Below are 21,658 nucleotides of genomic sequence, written 5' to 3'. Positions count from 1 at the left end.
TGGAGTATTGTTTGTCTTCTTTACCTTTATTTATTTTTGTCTTATTTATAATTTATCTTTATTTATGTTTGTCTTATTTATCTTCTTTATTCCTGGAACATATCTGTGAAAGCCTGGCAGTGTAGAAGCTCAAGGATTTCTTCTTATCAATATCTATAAATAACAATTGACTACTTATTTTGTACAAGAGTAATACACTCTCTGACTGTTTGCGGGTCTGCCCTTCAGTGTATTTTTCAGGTGTGTCCTGTCAAGCTCTTTACAACTTTTAATGAGCTCCTATGACCAGTGTTGCCATATGGGGTTCTGGCAGTGGGCTGGGTTTCTTCTTAATGAAAAGCAGTCTGATTTAAAGATCTAATATTTATAAAATTATTTTAGAGTAAAACATAGAGAAAACCTCACAAAAAATGAAAAACTATGACTCAATGAATTTCTGTAAGATACCCACCACACAGATCATGAAGAAGACTACCAGCCACCCTAGAGGCTCTTTTCAAGTTCTCCATCTCAGACACAACTGAGTCATCTCCCTACCCCTATAAATAATAATTATCATGACTTTTAGCCTTTGTTTTTCTTTTGATTTTTGTCATATATAATGTATATATAAATATATATATATATATACTCTTCTTAGACACTATAGATTAGTCTTGTCTATTTTTAAAAATATACCTTTTAAAGTCCTGTTAATCTCTGTGTCTTTCCTCTGTCCCTTTTTTCCCTCACAATTTATCTGTTGAGGAACCCAGGCCGTTTGAGTTGTAGTTTTCACACAGTCTGCATTTTACTGATTGCATACAAATGTCCTCTTCAGTTCAACATGTTCCTTTGAATTTCCTGAAAATTGGCAGCCAGATCTAGACTCAGGTTTGATCCTCTGGCAATGCTAGAGGTGGTGCATAGCGTGATTACCAGAGGCACAAAAATGTCTCATTCCTTTTTTTTTGATCCTGATACCAATTGGTGCTTAATGTCTATATTCACTCCTGGAAGTTGTCAGTTGTGATATTCTAATTTTATTATTTCTTTTGTATTTTGTTTAATTAATGAAGACATGCTTCTCATCATCTACTATTTGACTATACAGTGACACAGTTCATTTAAAGAAAGGGATGGTAGCTTCTCAACTCTTTCTTTAATTAGTGGTTTTCAGTATAATTGGTTGGTTCCTAACATCATCAAAAGATGACAGATTCTTCCTCTTTTTTCTTTTTATTTAGTATCATGAACTCATGGATTTATACATATTTAATGGACTTGAATTCACTGCAATTACTACTGTTTTTTAAACTCAAATCATCCCACTTTTTGCTGGTGGTTGGCTCCTGAGTCCTTTTGATATGCCTTCAGTAGTCTTTGATAACTTTCTTGTATTGTTGCAAGGAATTAGTTTATGTGATTGTGGAACCTGGGTAAGCAAGTTAAAGTCTGTAAGTCAAGCTCTTGGAGACGCCAGACTGGAATATTCAGCCACAGACTAAAGTTGCTATTCACAGGTGGAATTTCTTCTGCTTCAGGGAGGCCTCTGATCTACTCTTAAGTAATATTATCTAGGATATTCTCCCTTACCTAATGTTGGTTGGTTATGGACTTTAATCCCATCTACAAAATACCTTAGTAGAGACACCTAGTTAGTTAGTGTTTTGATTGAATAACTTGGGACTGTAGCCTTGTCAGGTTGACACATTAAAAGAGCATCACGATTATCAAATATATTATTCACTTAGATATTGTTTTATCTTCATAATATTGTTATTATTAGAATTTGCAGTTAGAACTTTTACACAGTTGTCTCACCTAATATTCTCAGTATCTCTGTTGAATAAACCTTTACAAATTGATGTCCCCATTTTTAGATGAAAAGGCAGAGACGAGAAGAAATGAGAAATTGTGAAGCTAATAAATAGTCATTTCGAGACTAGAACATAGGTGTCATCTCCCATAGTTCTATTTACTCATGACCTCTTTGTGTGGTTCTTCGTATTTATCACCTTGTCCCAACATTGCAAAGATGCCTTTGCTTCTTAGGTTAAAATTCATTTTTGTGTTTAATAACTGACTTTATTTTTTGTTAAGCTTGGCTAATAATCCTGATTCTAGTAATTTGCTACCCCCAGCACATTTTTACCCTACTTTTTTCAGAATTATAACTTTTGCATCCTCTTTTCCTGTGTCAAATACCATTTATTTGTTCAGTCCTTTTATTATCATGTAGTAAATGGGTGGTGAACTTAGTATTATAATTTTAGTGTAATTTCTCCTAAAGGAACATTATTTCCATATTGTTTAATCTATTGAAGTTAGTATGATTTGTAATGGATATAAATGAGTGCTTTTTTCAAAATAGTAACAATGTTTCTAATTTTTTAAATTTATACATGTCTAAATCTTTGTTTGCCATGATACTCTTTCATGTTTCTAAAGTTCTTTGATTTAATTGTTCAATAATAATGATGATGATGATAGCTTTATCTCTATGATACCTATGAGAAAGAAAAAAAATTCATATGGCAGACAAGTCCCAGGAAGGAACCCTCAGGTCCTTGGCTGGATTGTTATGTGATTCACTGATTCACATCAACCTTAATTTTAGTGGGCAAATTTAAACTGAGATTAGTTTTGCAAAGAGCACCAGTACTGACAAATTATATGCAGTCCCCTAAATATTATTTTATAAGAATTTAAATGCAAAACCTAGAAAAACAATCACTTGCCCTTTTTCCAGCTCTTAAGAGGATGGAGGAGACACATATCATTATGAAAGGCAGTGGAAAAGAAAGCAATAAATGTAATTTAATTTTTCTTCTTGTCATTAGAGTGAAATAATCTCTGCAAGTATTCCAAGTACCACATTATTTAATTTAAAATTAAATCAGATTAATTTTATTCCTCAAGTTTTGAAAAGAGAAACAGAAATAAACTATTCCATATTTTAACCATACCATACTTACCTTTAGGATTTCAAGCTGGAAATAACAGAGAACCAAATGTGTCATATCATTAACAGGAAATCCAGAAATAGGGGGGGGGCTCTAAGAACTGTTGACATCATTTCATTTTTAAATTTTTAAAATTTTTCTCAAGAAAGTAAAGTGAGGATTTATTAAATGGTAGTACACCCTCAGGGTGAGAGTGGGCAGACTTGGGTGAGAAGCTTCTGACACCATTTTAGATATACGATCAAGAACCTGATTCTGTTTTTCCTTAATGGGACATCCTCATCATTTTATTCATGACGCTGAGAAAAGAAGAGGGCCCACTCTGCTTTCTCTAAAAGTGAGGAAATCTTTCTGGAAATAACATGGCTTATTCCTATTATTTCTCGTTGGCCAGGATCACACCCATTTTTAGACCTGTCAACTGTTTATGGGAATTGGACCTCCATGATTGTTTTTGACCAATTGTCTCGAGCTGAAATATCTTGATTCATAACCTATGGATCTTGTAAAAATATAGATTTTGATTCAGTAGATCTAAAGTGATCTCTGTAAACTTTGCATTTATAATAATCTGTCAGGTGATTCTAATGCTAATGCAATAATAGATACTGGGAAATAACCAATATTACCACTACACTACTTTATGCCGGGAACTGAACTTGACAAATAAATACTGCATGCACCCTGCATGATGAAGCTTACTTAGTTTAATTAGAGGAGTGACAATAGTCAGCAATTCCAGTGACTTGCCTCGAGTTACTTGGTAAGTGATGAGTCTCAACAACCTGTACTAGAGACAAAATAAATAAGAAAGCGTGACAAGAATCTGGGGGGGCGGGGCGGAGAGAAGAGGAATGAAGAAAGCAAAGTGCTAGGTTATAATCCTTGGATCATATAATTTTGTGGTTCTTAGTATTTCTCAGAGTTGGGGGTTTTGCAATGGTGAAATCACATAAAAATCTCCAAGCAGAATAAAGAGCCTGGAACTGAAGAATATAAAGGCAGAAAACTCTACGTGAACACCACTGCATAGAGATAAAATTGCCATTACTTCTTATTTCTGTCTTTCATAGCCCTGCCTACTCTGCTAAATTGATACCTTGTAGGCAGGCAAAGATCTATTATTTTGGATTATAAAATAAAAACTTATCATTATTTTTGATTTCTGAAATGTACATGTCACAAACTGCTACTTTTAACTTTAATGCATTGCTTGAAGTAAATAAAATGCATTACTTGAAGCAAATAAATAAAGCAATGTCTAGTGTAGTAGAGTACATTTTCTCATTGATATAATGCATTGATAAAGACTCAACAACAAATAATCAACTCATTTGACTGGACCTGTGATATAAATGAAGCAAAAACAGCTTTGGTTTATTGTAGAGGAAGTATTACTAAATTTTGTATCTTTAAACCTAGTTTTGAGTTTTAATCTTGCTACTAACAGGCTATTTATCACATTTCTAATCTTTCTGGATTTTGATTTTATAATCGATAAATGGAAATGACTATCACAGAAAATTTGAAATAGAGAACAGTGATAGAATCAGGATAACAGCTAATATAACATGAGGTACATGGAGGGGCTTATTAAGTGATTTTTGAAGAAAAATCTGAAATTATGGCTAAATTATTTTTATTGTTATTTTGAGAGATAATTAGCACCTAAGTGTACTATACTCATTAATTATATAAACAATGTATATCCTATTTAAGCATATACATGTTATAGCTTTATTAGTGTAATAAAAAACATGTACAAACAAAATGTAATCAACATAGTGATCTCCGGATGTGATCACCTTAAGTAGAGCCCTCAGCCATCTCTATGTTGTGGTTTAGCTCAGAAAGAACTTTGTGTGAATGATCTCTAGATGTCCTTGAGGTTCTATATTTCTGTAGCTTCCCTTTAGTATTCACTTTAATTAATAATTATTATATGTTTTGTTATAATAATTTATGAAAGCCTAAGGAAGTTTTACATGACTCTTATCTTTAAAAATATCATGTATATGAATTTAGTACATTTTAACAAAGAACTTTATCCACAAAATAATGGTAACATATTGCATAATATGATGCTGTGGAAGAAAAAATGCAAGATTTGAAACCCTACCTTCAGGATGATTTCAGTACACAAAAAGGTAAAAGGACAGATACAGAATATGTAATAGGAGTGATTCAAGGTAGAAATGCTGGTGATTAAATTTTTATGATAATCTCTGAGTTTCTGAGACCCTATTCATGACAGTTTCAGTGGAGATGGCAGGTGGAAGAGTATGTTTAAATTGATCAAATGTGATCTTGAGGCTGAGAGGACATGTTTGACTTCATAGCTCATGTCATTATGGGCATCATCTAGGAATACCTAAGAGTTGTTGGTGTCCATTGTTGGGTAATTCAGATTTTTTAAGAGCAAATGACTGATTCCAGCAGAAGTCAGTAGTGTTCTTGTAACTGTTGCAAAGAAATAGAGTAGATCCTATATTGGCAGTACATAAACAATGGAAAGTTTTTAAAAATTTGGAATTCTTCCAGGCTAGTGAAAATTTCTGAAATCGCTGCTTATAAAGTAAATTAGGGTCAGAAGGTGAGGTCTCACTAACAGTGCAGAAGACTGAAGGACTAGGAGACAATCTCACCAACAATTGTGATTTAGATTGAGAAAGCTATTTTAGCACAGGATCCAAGTAGTAGTGAAGGCTGATGAGTGTGGCTGAGGCTTAGGTGAATTTTGGGATCATGAGAATATTGACAGAACTATGGTGGAGAGGATAATTTGACCTGGTAGATAATTGATTGGAAGTCATTGCACAAGCTGGGAATTCCAGAAATTGAGAGGTTGTTTGAGTGGGATTGTGAAGGAGCAGCCTGCAAGTGAGGAACTGGGATAGAGGGTAAAGTAGAAGACACCATGCCTTCCTTTGGGAAAAGTTTGGAGGAAAGTGTTACTGTGAGATGACTGACAATGAAGATGGAAAGATGACATAATCATTATTAAGAGTAAAACATTAAGGGTAAACTCATCACAGAAGAAGATAGATTTTGAAATCCATCTTGAAAGACGGTGCTAAAAGATGTGAGTGTGTTTGTGCATGAGTAAGATAATTTAGAAGGCAGGGTAGGACGTGGGAGTTGACTGGTCTTGCCGAAGGAAGAACTGAGAACTATAACTCGTAGTAAGAAAGGTGGTGGACGATGGAGAGCATCACTGGAGGTGTAAGTTAGGGGAGATGAGGTGAGGGCAGGTAGCTGTATGAGTGCTGGGTCATGGTCTGCCTTCTGGTTGGAAAATTAATATTAAATAATGTGATAACTGAAAACATGCAGGTTGAGATTTGCATGCAGAAAGTTTTTTTGTTTGTTTGTTATGTGATTTATAGGGAGAATTCAGGCTGCGTTTTATGAATTTATATTTTAGGGCTGGTGAATATAAGTTGCTCTTACTCTTTGTGGGTTAGGAACAAAGAATTAACAAAACACTCAATGAATGAAAAATGCCAATGTCAAATTTGGGACTTTTTATCTGCAGGTGTATATGCGTATACAGACACATGCATATATACAAGATAATATGCATGCATATATCATTTCAGATATAGAGAAGAGTGTTAAAGATACAGTAGATTTTAACATTTTAAAACTTATTAAAGTAATTAATTCCTTTATTATTTACTTGTTTAAAAATGCAAAGTATTTCAAACATTCAAAAACATTTATAAAAAAACAAAAATTGACCACTTACATGCCCACCACTCTAATTTAATAGAAACTGACATTTTGCATTTTTGTCTCTTAATTTTTCTAAGCAACTTTTCCCCTAAGATTTAAACATATATTTCAGAGGAATATAGGAGATGTTCTACATTTTTTACCAGGACTGTACTGGTTTTAGTTTGCTTAGTTTAACTGCCATGTTGAATTTTACTGATTGGATAAATTTCAGTTCATTTATCCACCACTCAGGTATATTTTATGGGATCTTTCCCATACTTAACTATTACAAATGATTCTGAGTTGAGCATTCTTGTACATATCTGTGATCACACATGAAAGGGTGATCCAAATGTAGAAATGGACCTATTCAGTTCTATGTTTTATGCATCTTCGGCTTTACTAGATAGTAGCAAATAATTTTCTAACATGACTAACCATTTACACTTCCACAGGTAATTTTACTATTCTATTTTACACTATTTGATGAGATTATACATCAAATAATGTAAAAGGATACCAGGAATACTTAGCATTTTACCTATCAGAAGTGAGAATGAGGATCATGGCCATTTATCTTTCATAGTTGTGGCTTTTCTTTGTCCTTTGTGCTATCTTTGACTAAAAGAATTTTTAAATTTAGGCTGAGGATCTCTTTTCATGGTTATTATACATACACATTTTCTCTCTTTATAGCCTGTCCATCTGTTGACAGGATTATTTGTCTTTTTCCTTATTGAACTGTAGAAGAATTTTACATAACCTGACTATTTATCTTTGATGGTTATTTTCATGACAAATATCTTATCATCGTTTGTGGCTTGCTTTTTTCACTTTATATATGATATCTTTCAATATATAGAAGTTAGCAATTTTATTATAGTTGAATTTGTCAACCACATTCTTTATGGTCTTGTGTGAGGCATCCTGATATTATAAATATGTTTTCCAATAGCTCATTTTGAAAGTTGACAGATATGCTTTTAACTTTTAGCTTCCTTTGATTACTTCTTTTAAATGGTATAAATTGGCTGTCATTAATGCCAAAGAGATAAAAGTTTGTAAAGAGTACAGATTTTGGCTTGACTGTAAATTATTCATTAGTATTTTATAGTCATCCTGTCATGATTGCATGCTATGCATTTAGAATACTGAGATGCATCGACCATGGACTTAGTCTCCTGAAAGCGACAAACCTATTAAGCACATGCAGTGTAGTAAAAGGGCTAAAAGAAGACTTTACATATATAAAGCCTGGGAGAAGGGAGATGGCAGTGAATTATTTGCCAAGAAGCCATTATCTGTTCTGCTAATTCATATACTCTGGGCTAATAGAAATTTTATGGAAAACTGAGATTACTATTATAGTTTAGCACTATACCCCTTAAGGGATACCAATATTAACTTACATCCTTTTTGTGATTGAAAGACAACAGTGAAAATTTGTGGGGCTACACAGATATTTTCATCCTAATTTTAACAAATAGTAAGTTATCACAGACGTTGGTTGCCAAGATGCTTTAAATTTCTGGAAATGTTAAAACCCTGTTTTATAGAAGATTGGTTTTTGTTTACAGAGACGAAATGGTGAAGATATACCTGTGGCTCAGACTAAGAACATCAATCACAGAAGATTTGCTGCTTCCTTTAGATTGCAAGAAGTGACAAAAACTGACCAGGATTTGTATCGCTGTGTAACTCAGTCAGAACGAGGTTCTGGTGTGTCCAATTTTGCTCAACTTATTGTAAGAGGTAAAGTAAAATTGCTTTCACTTCATGAAATTGCATGGCTTCATTAGAACAGAAGCAACTTTTGTAGATATTTGGATTGATTTTTAAATCTAGTGCTCTTTATCTCAAATCACTGTAAAAACCATGTCATTATAAAAGTTTTGAGAATGTCTTAAGGTCAAAATAAGACTGTTGTTATATAGTGTATCAAGCAAGTTTTCAGTTAAGTGATTTTTATCAAAAGAAATCTATTTAATACTCCAACAGGGCTAAACATATATAAAATCCTTTATCTTGCCATCAGTTTAAGGCTACCAGAGGAATTGGTGAGGGATTATGATATATTGGTACTTTTCTTTAACAAGTTCTGGAAAAACAAGTACAAGTGCACAATGTATATTACATTTACTGACCACTGAGTGAGTCCCTATGTAATTCACTGTTCTAGGTTGTGGAGATACAATGGTTAGTAAAATACAACGACCCTCCCCTATGTATGTAGGGCTTCCCTGGTGGCTCAGATGATAAACAGTCTGCCTGCAGTGCGGGAGACCCAGGTTTGATCCCTGGGTCAGGAAGATCCCCTGGAGAAGGAACTGGCAACCAACTCCAGCATTCTTGCCTGGAAAATCCCATGGGTGGAGGAGCCTGGCAGGCTACATAGTCCATGGGGTCACAAAGAGTTGGACACGACTGAGCAACTTCACTTTCTTTTCCCTATGTAGCTTAACATTGAGGTATAATAGGCACAACATATATGAATTGTAGTATCACATCATGGGATGTGTTATGAATAAAAATAAATATATGAAACGAGGGGGATTGATGGTTTAGTTAAGATGATCTGGAAGGCCTTTTTGTGAACATGACAACTGAGCTGAATCCTTCAAAAATGAGGACATCAGCCATGTGAAAATTTAGAGGAAAAGCAACTTTTGATGAATAGATTATGATGCATCAATTGTTTATAATAACAAATGAAAATAATTTTAAACCATATAAGTCTCTTCAAGGAGAAGTTTGGCAGATTTTAACAAAAACATTTCATCTGGACTGAGATTTGTCAGAGGTGTCGGGGAAGACCTTTGTCATTGACTTTCTTTGAGATAGAATCTGAAAGTTGAGAAAAAGTTGCTCAGATGAAGGTTGTAGTTTTGAGGGGCAAGGGTAAGGAAAAGAAGGATCACCAAGCAGAGAGCAAAGCAAGTGTCAGAGCTTAGAGGCTAGAAGGAGAAAACGAGATAATCCACATTCAAGTTAATACATTTTATAATGCTTAACATCAAATGTCTCTTACGTGTATTATTTCATTGTTAGATTTACTTGATTTTAATACTTTAACCTTTAGTACTTTCAGAAGAAAATTGAAATTCAGACTATTTGATAATTGCCCAAGGCCACAAAGATCTAATAACTGGCTGAGCCAGAATTTAATTCCATGTTTCTTAACTCCTGGTGCTGGGCTCATTCCTTTCCACCAAAGCTTTATCTCACATTAACATTATTAAATAATGCTATTAGCTGCTTGTAATGCTTTTGTCTTGAGAGATTCTGTAGCTCATTAAAAAAGAAAAGTTTATCTTTGTAAATTGGATAGAACTCTATTATAAATAAAACTTTGCTTATAGCTCCAGAGTCACCTTATAGCACATGCTTTCGTTCATGAAATCACAGCCCCAATTCATTCTAACAAGAAAATATGGTAATATTTAACTCCAGTGTTTAGGTGAACAATTTAACATATATTTGTATATGTTTGTATATTCATCTTTGGTGAGCCCTTTTCCTGCATCCTTCTCGCCTGAGCCTGATGGTACCTTTGGAAAGCCTGAAGGTGTCCTTGGGTAATCTTCATAGTGATTAAAATGCTATGGATATGGAAAGGTGGGTGTGCTCTTGAGTCATCGTGCTTGCTGGTTCACGAGGCTGTATGTGCGTTCATGATATGCAGCCACTGACGGAGACAGTAGCTTTTAATAATGCATCTCGAGTGCTTTTGACTAACCTACCGTTTTATATGTGTGTGTGTGTGTGTGTGTGTGTGCGCGCGTGTGTGTGCTCAGTTGTATCTGAGTCTTTGTGGCCCCAGGGACTGTAGCCCTCCAGGATCCTCTGCCCACGAAATTTTCCAGGCAAGAATACTGGAGTGGGGTACAATTTCCTATTCCAGGGGATCATCCTGACCCATATATATATGGATCGTCCTGACCCATATATATAGAGAGAGGCATAAATATAGATCTATAGATACAAAAATTTTTGAAGAAGTGGCCTCTGATGTATTCAACATTTATAAAAGGTAGAGTTGAAGGCTTTATCCAGGTGCTCCCTTTAAACGTAAATTTCCTTCTTTCAGATAGGCATTTAGTGCCTGTTTATTTTAAAAGAGACTTATTTTGGATTATTAGATCTCCCTTGTTTATCTGAATTGAAAAGTAGATTTTATCAGAGCTTGCTTTTCTTTGCTTAGAGAATCTATATTATGGCTATTCTAGGAGTGCTACTTGAGAAGTAACTAATTATTTCAATAACATTTATAAAAGGTATCTCTGAATTTCATAGAAAATCTTAGCTATTTTTCTTTCCCCTTTTTCCTTTTTGTTTTTTTATGATGTTCCTGCCATTTAACCTGTATTTTGTTTTACATTTTATATTGTACTTGTTGAGTAAAGATATGATGGTGCTGTGAGTGTACTATCCAGCATCTGTTTACATTTTAGAAATACATTTTGATAGTTTGGGCACTGTTCCTTTTCTTTTTCATATATTTTACTTTGATGTATATTTAACACTTACAGGTGATACTTTGCTAGGAGTTTGATTTGAAAAGTAATATGAAACAATACATTCTCTTGTTTGTTCAATAACCACCAAATAAATATTGCTAACCACAAAATACACCCTTTGGGGTCAGCTCTCCTGGTGTTGAAATAGCGCTGAGAATTAACTATGGTGACAAGTCTTGTCTCTCATTGGCACTTTCAAAGCTGACATCCTGTTACATGGATAAAAAAGATGGTAATTTTAAAGGAAATTTTTGGGGCAGTGATACGAATAGTCTTTAATAAGATCTGGCATAGTATTGCCTGTTGTCAAAGATGACCCAAGGGTAAGAGTTTATTAGTGCATTTTCTCCTAAACTGAAAGTGACAGGGCATGCTTAAGGCTCTTTGGTTGCTGTTTGTTACAAATGAAAATTTCACTGCAGAATTCTCATGTTGAAGAGTATTGATCTCTGTGTTCCCACAGACAGAGGAAGAAAAAAAAATGCTGAAATAGAATATACTTTATCATGACTTTAGCTTTGCTTCCAGATCATTTTGAGTAATGATAACATTTTCAGTTTGTGGAAGCCAATCTTTATTGACAAAGAAGATTTTACAGAGACGAAATGAAGAGCAGATGTTTTGCTCAGTGTTTCTACGAGATGGAAGTGTAAAAAATGTGAAATACACATTGAAATGTGTTTATAAACTTCAGATAAAAAGCACCACCTGTAGTCTGTTATGTTATAGATTCTCATTCTTTTAAAACAATTTAATTAAAAGATAATTGCTTTATAATACTGTGTTGGTTTCTGCCACGTGGTACATGTACACATTGAAATGCTCAGTTCAGTTCAGTTTGGCCGCTCAGTCGTGTCCGCTCTTTGTGACCCCATGGACTGCAGCACGCCGGGCCTCCCTGTCCATCACCAACTCCTGGAGCTTACTCAAACTCATGTCCATCGAGTCGGTGATGCCATCAAACCGTCTCATCCTCTGTCGTCCCCTTCTCCTCCTGCCCTCAGTCTTTCCCAGCATCAGGGTCTTTTCTAATGAGTTGGCTCTTTGCATCAGGTGGCCAAAGTATTGGAGTTTCACCTTTAGCATCAGTCCTTCCAATGAATATTCAGAACTGATTTCCTTTAGGATGGACTGGTTGGATCTCCTTGTAGTCCAAGGGACTCTCAAGAGCCTTCTCCAACACCACAGTTCAAAAACATCAATTCTTCGGCACTCAGCTTTCTTTTTTTTAGTCCTACTTTCACATCCCTACATGACTACTGGGAAAACCATAGCTTTGACTAGACAGTGCTTTGTTGGCAAAGTGATGTCTCTGCTTTTTAATATGCTGTCTAGGTTGGTCATAGCTTTTCTTCCAAGGAGCAAGCATCTTTTAATTTCACGGCTGCAGTCACATCTGCAGTGATATTGGAGCCCCCCAAAATAAATGTCTCTAACTGTTTCCATTGTTTCCCCATCTATTTGCCATGAAGTGTTGGGACCAGATGCCATGATCTTAGTTTTCTGAATGTTGAGTTTTAAGCCAAGTTTTTCACTCTCCTCTTTCACTTTTGTCAAGAGGCTCTTTAGTTCTTCTTTGCCTTTTGCCATAAGGGTGGTGTCATCTGCATATCTGAGGTTATCGATATTTCTCCTGGCATGTTGATTCCCCCTTGTGCTTCATCCAGCCTGGCATTTCACGTAATGTTTTCTGCATATAAGTTAAATAAGCAGAGTGACAATGTACAGCCTTGCCGTATTCTTTTTCCCAATTTTGAACCGGTCCGTTGTTCCCTGTCTAGTTCTAACTGTAGCTTCTTGACCTGCATACAGATTTCTCAGGAGGCAGGTAAGGTAGTCTGGTATTCCCCTACTTTGAAGAATTTTCCACAGTTTGTGATCCACACAGTCAAAGGCTTTGGCATAGTCAATAAAGCAGAAGCAAGTGGAACTGTCTTGCTTTTTTGATGATCCAAAGGATGTTGGCAATTTGATCTCTGGTTCCTCTGTCTTTTCTAAATCCAGCTTGAACAGCTTAAAGTTCATGGTTCAGGTATTGCTGAAGCCTGGCTTGGAGAATTTTGAGAATTACTTTGCTTGCGTGTGAGATGAGTGCAATTGTGTGTTAGTTTGAACATTCTTTGGCATTGCCTTTCTTTGGGATCGGAATGAAAACTGACCTTTTCCAGTCCTGTGGCCCTTGCTGAGTTTTCCGAATTTGCTGGCATATTGAGTGCAGCATGTTCACAGCATCATCTTTTAGGATTTGAAATAGCTCAGCTGGAATTCCATCACCTCCACTAGCTTTGTTCGTTGAGATGCTTCCTAAGGCCTACCAGCCTTTGCATTCCAGGATGTCTGGCTCTAGGTGAGTGATCACACCATGGTGGTTATCTGGGTCATGAAGATCTTTTTTGTACAATTATTCTGTGTATTCTTGCCACCTCTTCTTAATATCTTCTGCTTCTGTTAGGTCCATACCATTTCTGTCCTTTATTGTGCCTGTCTTTGCACGAAATGTTCCCTTGTTATCTCTAATTTTCTCAAAGAGATCTGTTGTCTTTCCCATTCTATTTCTTTGCATTGATCAATGAGGAAGGCTTTCTTATCTCTCCTTGCTATTCTTTGGAACTCTGCATTCAAATCGGTATATCTTTCCTTTTATCCTTGCCTTTAGCTTCTCTTCCTTTCTCAGCTATTTGTAAGGCCTCCTCAGACATAAATTAGAGTCTCATTCTTGATCTCCTTTCTTTTCCACCTGGCTGAATCAAAGATGTAACTAAATTTCTAGCCAACTGACCCACAATAAACTTTTATAAAATTCTGATTGCTACAACTGACACTCAATTTCTATTCCCATTTGTTAACTATGCTTTTCTATTATTTCTATCTGTGAAACTCTTAATTACATTTTTGAAGTTCTTTAATGTGAAAGGCAAAGTCTTTTCTTTGTCTTTGTTGTTGCTTAGACAACATTTCAGTGGTGTGTAATAGCCATTATTAAAATTTGCTGGACATACATATTCAATTAATGCTGTTATCTATTCCTAATGAATACCACTGACCTCTAGCTGTAAAATGAAGTGATTGTCGACACATGTACCAGTGGAGGCGGCCCTGTAAAGCAATTTGCTGTAAAGCAAAATGCAAACACTGAAATTTTCAGTGTTGGAATCATAAGGACTTTGGATTGTTGTTGGTATTTCCCTTTGCTGCTGCTGCTGCGTGGTTTCAGTCGTGTCTGACTCTGTGCAACCCCATAGACGGCAGCCCACCAGGCTCCACCCTCCTTGGGATTCTCCAGGCAAGAACACTGGAGTGGGTTGCCATTTCCTTCTCCAATGCATGAAAGTGAAAAGTGAAAGCTTTGCAGGACAATACAAATTAAAGATAAGGGTATTTGCTGACTTTTATAACTGAAAGGTGCCAGAGATAGGCTTCAGGGTTGGTTCATTTAATCGTGAGAGATCCAGGTTCTTTTCCTGTTCTTCACTCTGAAGTTCCTGGTTTTGGCTAAGTCAGGGTCCCTTGATGGTCACAGGATAGCCATATACTTTGGTCTTATCCACATGGGGATACAAAGGTTACCACCTCTCACACATATCAAAGATTGCGTGACTGCATATGGAGAGACGACTGGAATGACCAGTAGAGGACTTTTGTAAGTGGGACTGCAGAGGATATCATTGTTATTCAGAGGGAGTCATAATTCTATTCACATAAAAGAGGAACTGAGGATGTTTTTCACAAAAGGTACAACTTTACCTTGAAGGACGTGCAGAGTTTGGAACCTGGTAATGTGGGAGAAGGGCGTTATTGTAACAAGTCAGGGAACAGTACAAAATTGGACTTTGTGGGGAATGACGCACTGTTAATGGAGTTGCTTGTACATACTCTACAACTTACCCACTACACCTGTGAAGGAAAGCTGTCCAAACTAACACTAAGTTTGCATTTGAACCTTTCAGATTCTACCCTTATTGTAATCATGTGTAGTTTATGTTCCATTAGAGTCTGTCTAGTCCATCTTTGTTTGCTACAGCATTTGACATATTTTTTACATAAATATAAGTGATACTATTCTAAAAATTCATAAATAAAATGTAGCTGAAGTCAGAGCAGTGGGGCTGACTCTTAAAGATATAAGGAATTAATGATGAACTACATCCCTGCCTTAACTGGGATTACTGGGAATAGGAAGATTACTATGGAGGGAAGATTACTGGGATAGAGGAAAAGATGATGGCTCTTTGTTTTTTTGTAGTATCTGAACCAGTCTTATATGAACTAGGAGGGTACTTTTTGTTTAGCATGGATTTTTTCTCACCTGAAAGACAATCTTGATTTAACCAACATGTTGTAGTCTATTGTGTATATCAGTTAAAAATCATATCTGACGCTCTCATTTTACTGTTTTTATAGTAGAAACAAGGGCACTTGAGAAGTGGAAAACACACATATTAACACTCTTGTTAGCTGGTGGTTGAAAAGCCATGGAATTTCTAGCTTGCATCCTTTAGCATTCTCTTTAATACCACACACTGCTGATTGTTAGCTAGTTTTCATAGCACAGTTAGTTTTCATTCAAGCTGACTCTTGAATTCATGTATAGATTCTTTTTCTAACAGTGACTTAAAAATCCCTTTTCTTTGCTTCTATTGTAAAAACTAGTCAACTTGACAGCAAATTTAAGAGTTATCTTGGAAAATTCAGTTTAAGCATAAGAACACAAGTATAAACCACGTACAAATTTTCCCCAACTGCCCCTGCATTAGGGAGATATCTGCAGTCAGTCAGGGGATACCAAATGTGTCAAACTTGGAGAAGACCACAAATGTGGCATGTGTAAAAACGCTATATTGGTACCCTTGAGTAAGATAAAAGGAATATTTGGAGTCTCCTCTCATCCATAGGAGCTGCTTGTAATTCAGGTGATTCCATTCAATGTACAAGATGTCTGGAACATTTTAAAATTCTCAATGAGCAAAAGGATACTGGATGTCCTTTATTTTAGGTAGTATTTTATTACTGAAACACTGTTCTATCCACTATTGTGCTCTATTATTCCAAATAATTTTTTCTATTAATTTTCTCCTCCTTCATGTTCCCTTGTGCTCTTTGCTGAAAGTGACAGAGTACAGCATTGTCTCCCTAGAGTGGTGATTTTCATGCTATTTATTTTCTTGTTTGTTTTAAAAATGAAAATGCAATAAGAGTTCTTTCTCAAAGAATTTCTGAGTGTATTTGCATAGGTGAATCAGATGTAGAGCTCTGTCTAATGTTTAGCAGTTGAGGCACTGATCATGGATTTTTTTGGAATGTGTCTTTGAGGACTTTGCTTTCGTTGGCACTTTGTTCTTAAGAATTTAAGAGGATCAAAGAGCTAACAGGATGATCTGTGTGCCAAATCATTCTTTCTGCTGGACTCTGTGTGCTCAGCCGCTCAGTCATGTCCGACTCTCTGCAGACCCATGGACTGTGGCCCACCAAGCGCCTCTGTCCGTGGGGATTCTCTAGGCAAGAATACTGCAGTGGGTTGCCATGCCTTTCTGCAGAGGATCTTCTCAACCCAGGGACTGAACCCAGGTCTCCTGCATTGCAGGCAGATGCTTTACCATCTGAGTTATCAGGGAAGTCCCCCTGTTGAACCCTAGGGAATTTGATTTCAGAGCACTGGTTATAGGTCTGCACTTTTCTTCTGAGCCTCTCAATTTCTTGGAGTTTGTGATAAATATTTCTTCTGAAGGATCTATGTCAACGTCCCAGATTTTGTAATTTATATTCCCCTCCCTGCTCCTTCTTTTTCTTTCTCTTATCCCAAACCAAAAAGGAGGCAATGAAGTCAATTTGTAATTTCATTGAAAAGTCAACTAACAGCCTTTATGGAGTACTTAAAATGGTGAGGGGCTACCCTCATAGCTGAGTTGGTAAAGAATCCACCTGCAGTGCAGGAGACCCCGGTTCGATTCCTGGGTCAGGCAGATCCACAGGAGAAAGGATAGGCTACCCTCTTCACTATTCTTGGGCTTCCCTTGTGGCTCAGCGGGTAAAGAGTCTGCCTGCAATGTGGTAGACCTGGGTTCGATCCCCGGTAGCTCCCTGGAGCTACCCACTTCAGTATTCTAGTCTAGAGAATTCCATGGACTGTGTATATAGTCCATGGGGTCGCAAAGAGTTGGATATGACTGAGCGACTTTCACTGTCACTTCACTTTCACTAAATTGGTTGTAATAGGCATCAGGAAATTACTAAGAAACCTCAGACGTAATCTCAGCTCTCAAGCAATGTATAATTTAATTAATTGTATAGGAGAATGTTGAATTCTTGAATATTTGGGCACAGGGTTTTGACTTTGATTTTGGTCAGATTTTTAATTTATAGAGGGAAAAATAATATCCTCCAATAAGTAGAAAATATACCAATGGATATTTACCAAACTTATTAAGCACTATTTTGGTATATAACGTGGCATATAATTTGTACTATGAGAGTCTTATCAAATGTGAAACTGAAGCTCTATAGCTGATAGACTGGAGTAAATCATCAAAGCAGAGAGATAATTCATAGTTTTCAGTGATATATGTGTGCCGATGGTGGTATAAGTGGTGTGGTTGGACTGGACTCCATTAATTGTAGATCTTGAATTTCTTCCACTTTTCCACCACTTCATCTTCTAGAGTCAGTAATGGCAGGCTTCCCAACCAGTGTATGATTGACAGATGTTTCAGTGTTAAACTTTTTTTCAGTTAACATAAACTGTTTACAAGTTAGATGTTCACATTTTTAAAAACTAGCTAATCCACATTCTGCTTACTAGTGAAATGGCATCAGGAACCTGACTTTCTAAGCACAAACTAGGAAATACACGGAAACAGAAACCACTGATGAAATGTTAAGTGGAAGTAAATATCAGGTAAATCAGTCCAAACCAACTTATTCAACAAAGCTTATCGTATTTTTACTGTAGAAAGAACTTTCCTTTCCATCTGGGTTAATATAAGTCATGTTATTTCCTTTTCTGAGAAACATTTGGACTAGTAAGAAATAAAAACAGTCGAAGGTCAACACAAATAAGTACAGATAAACATTTATATTCTGTTAATTCTGTACATGGATTGTGTTTAGCTCATAGTTAACTAGTTTTTATAAAAAAGAAAAAAAATTATAGCATTTTAATGTTGAACATGAGGATTTGGAGGCTAAGGACTAGACAGAGATTAAATAATTGTGGCAAAGTATGAGCAGCTTTTCTCAGGGCATAAATCCATTACAACTTCTCCTTATACAGCTTTCTCTTAGCTCTGATGTTCATTTTAGAGAAATTGTGGCCTACAGAAGTGGCCTTATCTCTCATGGGCTGTAGGGGCAGGGTTGTATTTAACTTTAGGATATAATTTAGACGATAACTCTGTTTTGCTTTGTTTTCCGCCTTCTGAGCCCTCAACAAAGAACATATTTTGTTGTCTTTTCTGTAGTGTTGTGCAATTCAGAATTAGATTTAGTTGTAATGGCACAGAATCTGTCCCTGTGTTAAAACAACAAAGAAACAACAAATGAATAATTACCTGTACCACTGTTAGGAAGAAATTTTACCCACATGGTTATTTACATTTTCCTAATTGCCACTTGGATATTCTATCATCATCATGTGCATATGGAAAGAACCATTACTATTCTTATTTTACCTGCTACCCCCTCCAGTGAATTTCCTTCACATTAGTGAAAAAGAAAAATCACAGTGCTTTTCTGGTCCAAAGAATTTAAATGAAATATGCTCTGGATACCACTCAAAATTTCTTTTCTATCACTCACCTCCTTAATCCACAGCAAGCATACTCCTGCCATTGTACTATTATAGTTGCTATTTCCTCCACCTGGATTTTCTCTTTTTCCCCTCAAATACATGCATACTTTCACATTCTTATCTTATTCAGGTTTCTCTCAGTTTTTTCCAAAATACTTAAAAGTCAGATGATAGCTATTTTCCAGTACAAAAGAAAATTCATTGATTTTGTTTTATAATATTTTTTCTCCAGAGTATTTAGCTCTAAGTTTTCAAAAGATCTTTTTGTAACACCTACTATTAGTATGTGCAGAACAAATATTTGTACAAGACAGTGGTCTGAAATATACTCACATTGTTGGGTGAAATCACCCACATACTTTTCTGAGTTTTACTACATATCCTTTGGGTGCTCAGCACTTTGCCATCAGGGCCATTGCTTTCATCCATATCACCATTTTATTTTTACTGTACTTTTTACTTTTTTTAAATTAAGGAAAAATTTCTATGTGCTGAGACTTTATTTTTATTGAGGTTTAATTGATTTATAATATATTAGTTTCAGGTGTACAACATAATGATTCAATACTTTTATAGATTATAGTCCATTTAAAGTTATTACAAAATAATGGCTTTATTTCCCTGTGTAGTACAATATATCTTTGTTACTTATTTTGTACATCATAGTTTGTATCTCTTAATCCCATATGCCTGTCTTGCCCCTTCCCCCTCCCATCTCTGGACTGGTAGTCAGGGAAAGTGAAAGTGAAAGTCACTCAGTGGTGTCCAACTCTGTGACCCCACTGACTATACATACAGTCCATAGAATTCTCTAGGCCTGAATACTGGAGTTGGGTAGCCTTTCCCTTCTCCAGGGGATCTTCCCAACCCAGGGATCGAACCCAGGTCTCCCTCACTGCAGGCGGATTCCTTATCAGCTGAGCCACAAGGGAAGCCCAAGAATACTGGAGTGGCTAGCCTATCCCTTCTCCAGTGGATCTTCCTGACCCAGGAATCAAACTGGGGTCTCCTGCATTGCAGATTCTTTACTAACTGAGCTATCTGGGAATCACTAGTTGCTCTCTGTATCTGTGAGCTTTTTACTGTACTTTTGTAAAGAGTGCTCACTGGTCTCCCCCCATGAGCACTTGCCTCCTCTGAGTCAGTCTTCACACAATAGCTGGCAGACTGACTGCTCTTCTGATTCTTACGGCTTCTTGGTTAGGCAGTATTAGCTCCAGATGTCTCATCACAGTCTCCAAGACCCATTGTCATCTGGCTTTGCCCACCTCCCTGGTCCAGATTCTCCTTTACTCACCAAACTCGAGCAGCCCTGACTTGCTTTCACTTGCTTTCACTTGCTCATGCTCTCTTCAGCCTTAGGGCCCAGGCGTTTTCTGTCCTCAATGCATCTGCACATTTCTTCAGTATATTATTGCATTCCTAACATCTGCCTCCACCTCTCAAGTAACTAAAGTCAAGGGCTCTTCCCTTTTGCTTGTTTACTATTGCATTTCTATAGCCAGGACCATGGCCAGTACCCAGCTGATATAATCAAGTAATTGTTCAAGAAACAGACACAGCATAGATTGTAAAGTGCCATATGAATGGCATGGTCTTAATGTGTAGGACAGAGGAGGCAGCCTCATTCTTGACTTCACCAGTCAGGGAATGAGCTGTGGAAGAGGCAGACATCCATCTTACCAGTGATGGATGGGTAGGGTTTGGATAGTTGAATATAAATATGAGCATTTCAAGCAGAGGGTGTGATATAGGTAAAGACGTGCTCTCGAGGGCTATTGTTACATATAGACCACGACACAGTGTTTCACAGGGAAGTCTGATGTGACCCTGAAATTGTACTTTGAGGGCTAACTGTGGAGCAATTTGAATGCCTGACTAAGGAATATGAACAATTATTATCATTTGATCTGGGAACTTTTGGCAGTTTTGCAGTAGGTTACTCATATCTTCACATCTGATTCAGAAAACTAGGATGAGAGATGATTTGGAGAATAATGAGTTTTCAGGGAGTAAGTTTAGGGGCTCTAAAAATCTTAAACACTTGAGATGGTAAGACAGCCTTAAGGAGGGCTGTGTTGGAAAGGACAAGTCAGAGTTGAGCGATTAAGTTAAGAACATCGTGAAATGACCAAAGATGGAATAGTCATCCTGGGATACTAGGTCAAATATAGTATTATGGACGAAGGCTTGGAATGCCTGTAGAACTTACTTGATAGCATAGATGGTCATTTTAGTTGTAAATTCTTGCTTGGGTCACTGGAGAGACAGGTTTTAAATCTTTGGGCATATGGAAAAGGCTTCAGCTAGTGGAAGGTTATTAACAGAGATTCAATACAAGATCAATTAAATAGACAGTGTAGAGAAATTCTAGTGTATAGAAGTTCTTTTGGAAGCTTCCATTTCAGAGTCTTTAGCCAATATTATTAGACTTTTTCATGTTGCTAAACTTAGGATAAAAGCAGATGTATGCAATTAAATGGAAAATTTGGAAAAAGAGTCCCGACATGGTTAAATATAATGTCTTTCTTTATTTGTACATTATTCACATATGAAATAAACACATGTGAGATATAGTATGTGCAAATATTTTCTCCCTGCTGCTTCATGTAGATTGCTTTTTTGGGGTTTGAGATGATCTGTTAAGTGAAAATCTTCCTGTTCTTTGTAAAAACTTTGTACTTCATAGAAATAAA

The 21,658-nt window shown here is 36.4% G+C and overlaps 1 protein-coding gene across 5 annotated transcripts in view; it reads left to right on the top strand.

Moving 5' to 3' along the window:
* The window catches only part of PTPRK (protein tyrosine phosphatase receptor type K), a 604,468-nt gene that overhangs the window by 328,102 nt on the left and 254,708 nt on the right, over positions 1–21,658 (top strand). For all 5 annotated transcript variants that reach the window (XM_043457399.1, XM_043457400.1, XM_043457398.1 and 2 more), the window contains exon 6: positions 8,240–8,414. In XM_043457399.1, coding sequence (XP_043313334.1) covers positions 8,240–8,414 — 175 coding nt within the window. The remainder of the gene's footprint in view (positions 1–8,239; positions 8,415–21,658) is intronic.

Source organism: Cervus canadensis, chromosome 33 (genome assembly GCF_019320065.1).
Source record: "Cervus canadensis isolate Bull #8, Minnesota chromosome 33, ASM1932006v1, whole genome shotgun sequence".
In the NCBI taxonomy this organism is placed as follows: domain Eukaryota; kingdom Metazoa; phylum Chordata; class Mammalia; order Artiodactyla; family Cervidae; genus Cervus; species Cervus canadensis.
Note: the sequence above shows the minus strand (reverse complement) of the source record. Positions and strands in the feature narration are given on the sequence as shown.